Raw genomic sequence first — 11,979 nt, forward strand, 5'->3', positions numbered from 1 at the left:
TATATATCAAATGAGTAATTCTACATGTACATCCAATTCACACTTTCATTTTCTATTCCATATGAGTTAGAATGCTTTGATTGATCTATTTAATAGGGGGTCATGATGTTTGTCCATTCACCTTTTTTTTTTTTTTTTCATTCTCCAATCAAATTTGAACACAATTGAGAGTAAAAGTTGGGAGTATGATTTTAGGAGTACAGTCTTTATACCGTGGACCGCGGTCCACAATGCAGTGTGGACCAAGGTCACAAAACGACGTCGTTTCAATAAGTGAGAGAAATGGCTCCCTAAATCTTCGTAATTGATAATACAATTTATCTCAACCGATACTATAGTTGTGTTGAACTGATACTTCAGTTGTGTTGAACTGATATTACAGTTGTGTTAAGGTCGTTTCATTCGTCTGGACTGCAGTTGTGTTGAACTAATACTGCAGTTGTGTTGAACTGATACTGCAGTTGTGTTTAAAGGGAACTGCAGTTGCACGAAATGGATATTGTTTCATCCGTCTGTTTCCATTAATCAAAATGACGTCGTTCTGTCACTTGGACCATAATGCTTGGTGGACCACGGTTCACAGTAAAATTTGCGTTAGGAGTACATCTAGTACTACCTCCGTTCCAAAATGGTTGTCTGGTTCGTTTAACAAGGCTTGACTGAAGTAATTTTTAATCCAATTTTTCATAATATTAAGTTTAACATTAATATATAAAATTTGTATTCCTTTTATATATATATATATATATATATATATATATATATATATATATATATATATAATTTATATATTTAGAAACTACATTAAAAGTACTATTAAACACAAAAAATTAAATTTAAAAATAATAAAAAAAATTACTAAAGAAAATAAGTAAAGAAAAAAGAATTTGTTTAACCAATAAATAGTAAATAGTACAGATAAAATGGGAGAGTATTTTTTATATCAAATTGATATCTTTAATTGTTCGAGGCTCTAAACATCAAACGTCAAAACTTTTTTGTTTTTTGCAATCAAATGTCAAAAGTTATGTCGTGAAGACAATTGGCCGGAGTTACGGAGTACAACATATTTGACTGGATGGTAGTGCACAGCCGAAAGGTAATATCACAGGAAAAGACTAAAAAATTGACTTGATTGTACTTGTAGTCTTCGACAAATTGTCCAATTTTCTATGATAATTTATCAAAAATTATTATATTTCGTGATGGTAATATTCCATGATTGTAATATTCCATGATTGTACTTGTTTGTGTTACATAAATCATTATAAGAGAAGTGTATAAATCTCAGTAATTTACAGTCTTTTCCCTCTAGTGATGTTTGTATGTAACACATCTATCTGTCGTCATTGCCACTTGTTAAACTATGTATTTTGTAGTATATATATACAAGTTGTAGTATTTTAACGAATAATTTCCATATAAATTAAAGAGTTCGATTATTATCTCAACAACCAATTGTAGAATTGTAGTGAATAGTTGCCATATTAATTAATGAATTGTTCACATCTGAACAACAGCTTGCAACAACGGTAGGAAATGTAGATTTATATATATTAAAAAGATGAACGAAAGGACGACAACAGATGAATTTGCTAAAGTCTAGTGCAAGATACAGACAAAGGGTAGTTGGCAAATAAGGCAATTTATTTGATATATTTTAAGGGTGAATATGACAGAAAAGATTAAAATTGACTTGAATATGACAGAAAAGATTAAAATTGACTTTAGTGTGGTGCGTGATTTTCTTTCTTTAAGTTATGTGATTTTACTTCTTAAAGTGCGTAGTTTTGCTTCTTAAGATGTGCGTGGTTTTCGTTCGATCTTAAGATGCGTTATTCGTGTGCTTAAGGCGTACTGTGTCAGTTGTTGAAACTTAAGATGCGTCGGCTTAAAGCTTTAGATGCGTGATTTTCCTTCTTAATGTGCGCCAGTTTAAAGTTTTAGGTGCGTGATTTTCCTTCTTAAGGTGTGGTGTTGTGTGTGATTGATAGTCCAACACTCCTACTCCACGGCTCTTTAAAAATAGAATATGATGTCATATTTGTATATCACTTTCTTTTTTAATTTTGCTCCCTAGTAAAAAAATTAATTTAATATTCTCACTCCCCATTATGTAATATTAGGACATTGTATATCATGAAATGTCACCATTCTACTTGGGGTCATGTGATGACGTTCACACAAATAGAGTCAACTATTGTTAGATGTTGATTTCAAACTATACATTTAAGTTGTATAGAACACTAAATCTTTTATAGAAAATCAACATTAAATATGTTAATTAAAAAATCTAAAAATTTACCACAAGTCCTCATTAGGAAATCAATTAGTCTGGTAACCAGTGAAACGCTCTCTATGGGTTCGTCGAAAAACAAAAACAAAGCGTTGAAAAGACCATCTGAGATCCATGATATTTTGGAAAGAAGCACCAAGACAAAGAGAGTGAATGAACCCCTAGACCCGGAGGCAATGCAGAGAGACGATAACAGCCCGGGCATGGAAATTAATGGTGAAGGTGGGGAAGATGTGACAATGGGGGAGCCAGAAAACAACACTGATGAGAAACCAGGAAATATTTTGGAGCCTTCAAATGATATGTAATTGTCTCTAGTGTCATGGCAATTTTTATACCCTATTATATTGACCCAATTGTATATTCCCTTTCAAATATTTGTTGATAAAGCCAATCCCAAGCCCAAGTCCAACTGGAGGTCTAATAAAGATTCCAAGGCAAATTTTACTGATGAGTGTTAAATTCTACTACTTTTTGGAAGCATTTAGTGACCAAGTTTGTATTGAATGTGTTTTATTTGTGCTTAAAATGTCTTGAAATGTGATAAATTGTGTTAAATGAATAACTTTGAGGTATATTACTATTGTTGTGGTTTGTAGAAAAATATGGTCAATTCAAAAGTAATTTAGTTAAAATGAAACAAAAATAGGATGGAAGCAAAAGTACTGGATGGACATTCATCCATAAATAGTCTAACATAGTCATTTGTTAATTAACTATGTATTTTGTACGGAGTAGTATATATACAAGTTGTAGTATTTTAACGGATAATTCTCATATAAATTAAAGAGTTTAATCATTATTTCAACAACTAATTGTAGAATTGTAGTGAATAGTTTCCATATTAATTAATGAATTGTTCACATATGAACAACAGCTTGCAACAACTGTAGGAAATGTAGATTTGTCCACAAATCAACGATTTGTATATATTAAAAAGATGAACGAAAGGACAAAAGATGAATTTTCTAAAGTCTAGTGCAAGATACAATCAAAGGGTAGTTGGCAAGTAAGGCAATTTATTTGATACTACCTCCGTCCCAAAATGATTGTCTGGTTCGTATGATTGTCTGGTTCGTTTAACGAGGCTTGACTGAAGTAATTTTTAATCCAATTTTTCATATTATTAAGTTTAGTATTAATATATAAAATTTATATATTTAGAAACTAAATTAAAAGTACTATTAAACACAAAAAAAATTAAATTTAAAAATAATAAAAATTACTAAAGAAAATAAGCAAAGAAGGAAAAGTTAGTTTGACCAATGAATAGTAAATAAGACAGATAAAATGAGACAGAGGGAGTATATTTTAATGGTGAATATGACAGAAAAGATTAAAATTGACTTCGTTGTGTGTGATTGGTAGTCAATTAATCATACACTCCTACTCGACCTGTCATTATATGGTGGACCATGGTCCACAATGCATTGTGGACCATTGTCACAAAACGACGCCGTTTCAGTAAGTGAGAGAAACGGTGGCCATTAGTCGTAACGGAGTTCTGTCTGATACTACAATTTATCTCAAAAGATACTGCCTCACATTTGTTTTTATATTATCGAATAAAACTGCAATTATATCGAAAATGAACTGCAGTTGGATGTGTTGAAAGGGAACTGCAGTTGTGTTGAACTGATACTAAATAACAGTTTCACATTTTTGGGTACTGCAGTTATATCGAAAAGGAATTGCAGTTGTGTTGAAAGGGAACTGCAATTGTTTTGAACTGATACTGAATAACAGTTTTACATTTTTGAGTGTATATTGTTTAATAAAACTGTAGTTATATCGAAATGATATTATAGTTGTATTGAAAGGAAACTGCAGTGTATTATAAAAGAAATTGTAGTTGTGTTGAAAGGAAATTGAATAACAATTTCACATATTTGAGTGTATAATGTTGAATGAAACTGCAATTATATAGAAAAGGAACTACAATTGTATTGAAAGTAAACTGCAGTTGTGTTGAAAAGGAACTGTAGTTGTATTGAAAGGAAATTGTAATTGCACGGAACGGAAATCGTTTCAACTGTTTGTTTTCATTAATTAAAACGACGTTGTTTTTATGTGCGGTACACCTAAAATTTGCACCACTCCACGGCTCTTAAAAAGTGGAATAATATGATGGCATATCAGTATGTCACTTTCTTTTTAATTTTGCTCCCTAGTAAAAAAAATTAATTTAATATTCTCACTCCCCATTATTTAATATTAGGACATTGTATATCATGAAATGTCACCATTCTACTTGGGGTCATGTGATGGCGTTCACACAAGCAATAAAACACGAGCAACCTACGTAATGTCTATTTGGATTTTGGAGGCTTAATAATCTTTTTTCCAGTTATATTAAATGTATTTTTATTTTTCAAGTGTCTTTTACAATTTCCAAAATTTAAACGGTAAGTTGTTTCTTACCCATTAATTTTATGCCTACATACTAGTCCATTTTGTAAACCAGAGGGTAGATTTGAAATTCACTTATGTGGGTTTGGTTATTCAACAATGTCGGCTGATTGCTAGTGACATTGGGGACCTTGTGGTTCGCCATGTCAAGAGGTCAGTGAATCACGTATTAGCTCATGTGTTTGCACGGGCGACGGTTTCTTTTATTGTCCTTGGTGAGTGGGATTCTATTCCCCCGATTTGTATCGCTCCTTTGATTGTTTATTGAGTTAATGATATTGCTTTGGTTTTCAAAAATATAAAATAAAATTTCACAACATGCTACTGCATTATATATTTATTAGTTGGTGTCCAGAGGCATTAAATTCCTAGGCAACAAATGAGATAACAGTACATTTCTCTCAAATTGTTATGACCCAAAATGGTTCGAGATGGCAATACTGGCAGTGGTAGTGTGGTACCAACCAACCCATTGTAGGAAAATACTTTCGAAAAATTCAAGAAAATAGAGAAAATAAAAACCCACGAAAGGTAAATATAACATGTTATCTTATTTACCACCTTCCGGGGTAGTAGACTCATTTAGAGATTTCATTTGCACCCCTACACGATAGACAGTCTCTATACTATATAATTCAATAAGTCATAATAAGACTCTTGTATAAATAGTGGTGCAAATTTACTTTCCCAACCAATGTGGGACAAAGCTACTTAAGCTTTTCTCCATCCAAATTCCATCTCAAATGGGTCTACTTTGAGAACCAATTTCTCAGTCACTCATTATCCATTTTGAGGGTACAATATACCGATCTCTTCGTCTAACTACGAAGAACTCGAATCCACATTGACCCGACCCAAATCAGATGTGGACCCCACTTATATTTGTACCACAAAATGGCCACTTAAAATGTCATTTTAGTGCTAATTTCAACTAATGGATAAGTTAGCTTAAATGGTAAGATATCTAGTTTTTCTTTAAATGTTAGGGGTTCAAATCTTACGTTACAGCATGAATTTATAGTGAGATTACTTTTATTTGAATTTTTTATTTGTAACATTTTGTTCTTTTTATCCGATTTTAAATATTAACAATGGTATTAATCATTTATAATATGTTTTCTATTCAAACTTTTTATATAATTAATTATATTTCATATTTTGTGAAATTTTTATTTGTAGCATTGTGTTTTTTCTCGTTTTTAAATATTCGTATTTTGTGGAATTTTTATTTGTAATATTGTGTTTTTTAATCTTTTTAAATATTAATAGTGGTATGATGAATGTTTTATTATAATATGTTTTCTATTCAAATCATTTCTCCAGCTGGGACTGCCGACTTTTGTTTTGTTTTGTTTTGTTTTTGTTTTTTTTTTTAAAAAATTATTTAAAAATTATCAAAATTATTTATAAAATACAAATTAATTTGACAATAGAATCAAATGTGATACAAATTACAAAGTTTTGCACCTAATTTCAGTCCAAGGAGTAGTAACCTGTTAAACAAGTCATTTAGGACTCAATTGCACTTTTTTACCGGTTTTGGGGGTTTGAATGAAGTTTTTTTCAGTTAGGGGCTTAATTGCATCTACCCGACTTAGGATGCCAATTTGACACTTTTTCCTATATTATATGATCAACAGTTCAACACACGCAACCCTAATTTTTTATTTTTTTTTGTTTGGAACTCAATTTTTTTCTTTTCTTGTTTCTCGATCTCCCATTCTCCCCTACATGGACCTGCAAAATAAAAAGAAATACAAAAAAAATCTAATGAGGTTTCTCTAATAAAAAGTAAGGTATAAATTAAGTTAAAAAAACTCTCATTAGCTTTGAAGAATCAAACTTGAATAATTCTTGAATTGAAATAATAAACTCAATAGTACATCATGAGGGAGTGTATGTTTAGGAGTAGAGTTGTAACAATGGGTCGGCGGGACGGGGCGAGTCGGCGGTCGCTAGTTCACTGCGCAGGCGGCCTCTGTTTCGCGGCCTCAAATTTATACTAGCCATTATCCCAAGCAAAGCTCAACAACATCAACACTAGCTAACTCTCAGCAAACCACAAAGAATAAATCAAAATAGCCCAAAATTTGACCTAACCTCCTAAAAATATATATGTGCATCTATTCAAAATTCCAGCTGGCAGATAATCTAATGCATCTTCTTATTCTACGAAAAAGATGTCCTCTAATTTAAAGCTCCAATTCAGGCTTTAATTTGACCAACAATTCTATATTTGCTATGAACTAATCTTGCAACGACACGCATCGCCATGTGCTTCACCAAGTGAAAAATCTCTCCAAGGCTAATTAAGCACAACTCCAGTTTGTGGCTTCTCAGAAGTCTCTTTCAAAATCCAACAGGAAAACATTAGGTAAGAAATGGACCATAAGGAATATATACTCTATTGCACTACTTCAAATACTTTAAGCGTCCGATTGGAAATTTGGAAAAATGATTTTTGAAAATCATTTTCCGGGTTTTCAGTGTTTGGCTAGAGGGGTGAAATGAAAGTTAATGGAAAATAGGGATATGATCAATGGAAAATAGAGAGGATTTTTCGGAAAATGACTTCCCCTTTTCTTTTGGAGAAAGTCATTTTCCGTTTGCAGCAGTGGAGCAGCCAATCACCCCGCCGTCGTTGCCACCACCCACCACCACCCCATCACCCCCACCACCTCCACCACCACCACCCACCCCCACCACCATCATTGTACATTTTAAATATTTAAAATTATAAATAATTATGCCATTTTCCAGAAAAATGAACCAAACACATCAAGGTTGTTTTCTAAAATGCAACCAAATACGGGAAAGGGAAGTGTTTTCTGGAAAATAAATCATTTTCCAAAAAATATTTTCCAGAAGTCATTTTTCTGCTTTTCAAACCAGTACATATACCGTGGACATTGGTCACAAAACAATGTCGTTTCAATAAGTGGGAGAAACGGCTCCCATAAATCTCCGGTAACTGATACTACAGTTCATCTCTAATGATACTATAGTTGTGTTGAACTGATACTGCAGTTGTGTTGAACTGATACTGTAGTTGTCGGAGGCCGTTTCATCCGTCTGGAACTGCAGTTGTGTTAGAAGGGAACTGCAGTTGCGCGGAACGGAGGCCGTTTCATCTGTCAGTTTTCATTAATCAAAACGACGTCGTTTTGATGCGGGTCTACAGTAACAAAACTTGTCTTTAAACAAAACTTGTGGGTGTGCCCCATCATACCGCAGAAGAAACAAAAGCAATGTAGCCTTTCATACTTGAAGTTAATCCAGCACCATGACCTATCACGTTTGAGCAGCTTCATCCTCCTCTTGATTGGTTTGTTCACAAGCAAAGCCACACGGATGCGGTAGAAGTCGAGCCAAGTGGCACCCGCAAAACGTTCGTCACATTTAACAAAAGCTCCAAGGTAGTTCCCAATCTGCTCAAGTATCACAGACGAAGTATAGCCAATAGGGACATCATGCAACTGCATCCACATGTCCACCGAATCAAGGGGAACGTCACCGGGGAGAACACCGTCCTTGACCTGTCTGCAAACTAGGGTACAATTGTCGAAAGACCAAGGTCCCTCATCTAGCACGTACTGCATGTCTGTCACATGGAAGAAAACAAACATGAATAGGTTAGGCTGTAGCTCTGTGATCTGAACACCCTTCACCGGCTTCCAAATTGACGCTAGCACCTGACACATGTACTCCAGCTTCACCAACCTATCAGTCAAGAAGCGGCCTACAACTGGCCAAGATTCGAGCACGCCATCGCCATCAACCGTTGCGTCCAAATCCACCGGCTCGAAAACCTTGTCCTCATCCTCAAGCACCATGTCAGCCCACCGAGCTGTAATGCCCGTTATAGCATTATGCTTTGACGTCGCAGCAACCATGTAGAGTAGAACCAAACACAAGAGGGTAGCACAACACGTTGGTGTATCAAGCGACCACCTTAAGCAGAAGAAAGCCGGCAAATCACCGGAAGAAATCCAAGAAAACGTCGAAAAAAACCCTGGGAAACCCTAGCTAGGAGGGAAGCGAAACCCTAGACGAAGCTAGAGAGAGAATTTCTACTTTAGCAAATAATATTCAGAATAGATAAAATATTTATAAAAGAATACTAATAATCTCAACGCTAAAGAATCAATGTCTCCACCACTAAGATTTGATCGTGTGACATGGTAACAAAAATGCTAACATACTATATAATATAGTTGACAGAATCTTAATAATTTATTTAAATTAAATATAAATAATGCTTATACAAACTTACCAACAAGTAGTAATTGTACTACATATTTAACTGAAAAAGAACTCTCAAAAGGTTCACTATGAAATATATTCTTGAACCAACTCAAATTCATCAAATTCGTAGAAATCAATGGTGCACATGGGATTGTCTACACCCTGTCATGCAAATAAACATTATGCAAATTGTAAAAACCGCTGGCTTTTAGATTGAAACTCTTAATTGGAATTTCCTATAAACATTATGCAAATAGTAAAAATTGCTGACTTTTAGATCGAAACTCTTAATTGGAATTTCCTATAAACATTATGCAAATTGTATGTGATAACCGCTGACTTTTAGATCGAAACTCTTAATTGGAATTTCCTATAAACATTATGCAAACTGTAATAACCGCTGACTTTTAGATCGAAACTCTTGATTGGAATTTCCTATATATATATATATATATATAGGCTTAGGCTCGTGAAGGGTGCAGGTGAAAAAATCAGTTAAATCTCAGCCTTAGATTAACTCTTAAAAAAAAAACAAAATTCCCCAGATCTACAACAATGTGCACCCAAGGCACAACAATTTATTCTGGAATGCATAACAATATGCATTAGAAAGCAAAAATGTGCACTATAAGGTAAAATATGAAATAATTATTGAAAAGACTAAATTTAATACATAAACTTCAACACAAATCATAAACGACCACAATATTAAACTAAAATAAGTAATTAGTGATTATATATATATATATATATATATATATATATATATATATATGAACATAATTTGAGGTGTATTTGGTTTAGATTTTGATATAGATTCAGATTAGATATACAATTATACAAGTTGTAGTATTTTAGTGGATTGGCCCCATAATAAATAATGAATTTTATACGTCTCAACAACCGGTGGGTGCATGGAAATCATTACTAAATGACTGATTAGCATTGTGCTTGGAGTCTTTAAAAATAGTATTAGGTAGTACAGTAGTGTTTTGTCAACGGAAAGGTATCAATCAACAAGAATAAAAGGGTAGGGTTAAGATTGAAGGCAGTGGCGCTGTGCCAAAGTACCGATTTAACAATCAATCTTCGATACATAACGAGCAATTAAGCTGCAGTAGTAGTAGCCATACTGGTGAAATGCAAACGGCTACGGTCATTGATCAGATAAATCCGGTTCTAGAACCCATACTGGTGAAATGCAAGCGGCTACAGACATTGATTGTATGAACCCGGTTCTATACAAAGCAGTGGTGGAAGGCAATGTTGAAGATTACCATGAGGCCTTACGGCAGATGCCGGAAGAAGAAGCTCGCCGCCGTCAAGTTACGCCCAAGGGCAATACTGTTCTGCACGTTGCGGCGATCCATGGCCACAAAGATTTGGTGGAAAAGATCCTTGAAGATGCAGCCATGTCCGTGTTGTTTGCCAAGAACAACAGAAATCAAAGTGTGTTACATTGTGCAGCAGAGAAGGGCTATGACTGCATAGTCTCTTCCATCTTGAGCGCCATTAAGAAACATGAAGATGAGGAATCTGCAGGTGGTCGAGTGAGGGAGATGATAGAGATGAAGGATGATGTGGGAGACACGGCTTTGCACAAGGCCGTGCGTATGGGGTATTTGGAGGTGGTGAAGTTACTGATTCAAGAGTATCCTGAATTTAAGTACGAAACCAACCAGGCTGGGGAGACGCCCATTTACATAGCAGCAGAGTCGGAATTTAGCGATTATTTGAATTGAAAGAAATGCTCAGCACATTTACACAGCCTACTTATGGTGGGCCATTGAGACGAAATGCCCTTCACGGAGCAATATTATCAGGTACATGCTAAGTAGTAAGCTAATAGCTTGCTCAATAATTGTAGTTTTGAACAGTTTTTGTTGATGTAACTAAAAAAAATAAAAAACAAAGTAAATCTGACAACAAAAAAAAATAGAGGATCTTAAGCCTCCCCTGGGCGTGCAAGTTACTCTGAACACGTCGGTGTTGTGTAGCTTCTTCTCCATGCGACCCCACTCTCAAGTTGCCTCAGCGGGCGTTGTAACACACTCGCCCTGGTTGGCTGTGAGACACAAACACATCTCACCTTTGATTTTTTATTTATTTATTTTTTTAACCTGATATCTTGAGGGGTGTGGCAGGAGAAAATTTTCTCCAAAATGCAACACTTAAAAAACACATACATCGATTTTTATTTTTATTTTTTTTGAAAGCCATAAATTTTTTTTCTTAAAACTTGTGTCAAAGAAGAGAGCCTAAAGGGTGTTTGGTTCACTATTTTTTTTTTTCAATAAATTAAAATTTCTATGCTTTGTTTGGTATATTCACTTTTTCTTTCTTTCTTTCTTTCTTTCTTTTTTTTTTTTTTTTTCAAAAGAACTTGTATTCCTAAATATGAGGAAAATATTTTCTTTAATTTAGTCTATCTCTTTTTTATAGGGTACTTAAATTGTTTTTTTTGGCTCCTAAACTGTAGTGTAATTGTATAATTTATCCATAAGTGTTGGTCATGCTCAGTTTTTATTTCTAAGCTATCATTGGCGTTACATGCACTTTTTGTCCTTTTATTAACTCTTCGTACCAACTTTTCGTCCCTAAGCTACACTAACATTGTAAATTTCGTCCCTAACTTTTTGTTAGTATAGGGATGAAAAGTACAATTTTTCCGTTCAAAAATAGAAAATGATGCTATTAAGTATTTATTTTGTGATTTAAAAAAAAAAGTATTTATTTTGTACATAAATATGCACATATTATTTATATACAAAATTTTGTATACATCTAAAATATTCTTTGAAAATATAATCACCATTATAGGATTTTAACAAAAATTAATTTTCGTACATGATGTCCAGGTATATCTGATGTGCTCTATCAGAAACGGAACGATCTCAGCAAAGTTATGACTCTAGTCACATGGATACAACAGGTCAGATTTAAGTTTTGTTTGGTTGTAGATTTTTGTATCTTATTAATTTATTATGAGATTTGATACCAAAATACCAAATACTACTATTGGATTGAAA

General features: G+C 33.8%; 1 protein-coding gene across 1 annotated transcript; it reads right to left on the minus strand.

Moving 5' to 3' along the window:
• Positions 1–6,432: 6,432 nt before the first annotated feature.
• On the minus strand, positions 6,433–8,598 carry LOC116005932. The gene is made up of 2 exons (XM_031246165.1): positions 7,970–8,598; positions 6,433–6,442 (listed from the first exon to the last, which is right to left on the minus strand). Exons 1-2 carry the CDS (start codon positions 8,596–8,598, stop codon positions 6,433–6,435), a joined length of 639 nt encoding a protein of 212 aa, XP_031102025.1.
• Between the last annotated feature and the right edge of the window lie 3,381 nt (positions 8,599–11,979).

The sequence above is a fragment of the Ipomoea triloba genome, chromosome 15 (genome assembly GCF_003576645.1).
Source record: "Ipomoea triloba cultivar NCNSP0323 chromosome 15, ASM357664v1".
In the NCBI taxonomy this organism is placed as follows: Eukaryota; Viridiplantae; Streptophyta; class Magnoliopsida; order Solanales; family Convolvulaceae; genus Ipomoea; species Ipomoea triloba.

Excerpts from the sequence above, each read along its gene's own strand:
- LOC116005932 (XM_031246165.1), bottom strand. The coding sequence starts at position 8,598 with ATGGTTGCTGCGACGTCAAAGCATAATGCTATAACGGGCATTACAGCT.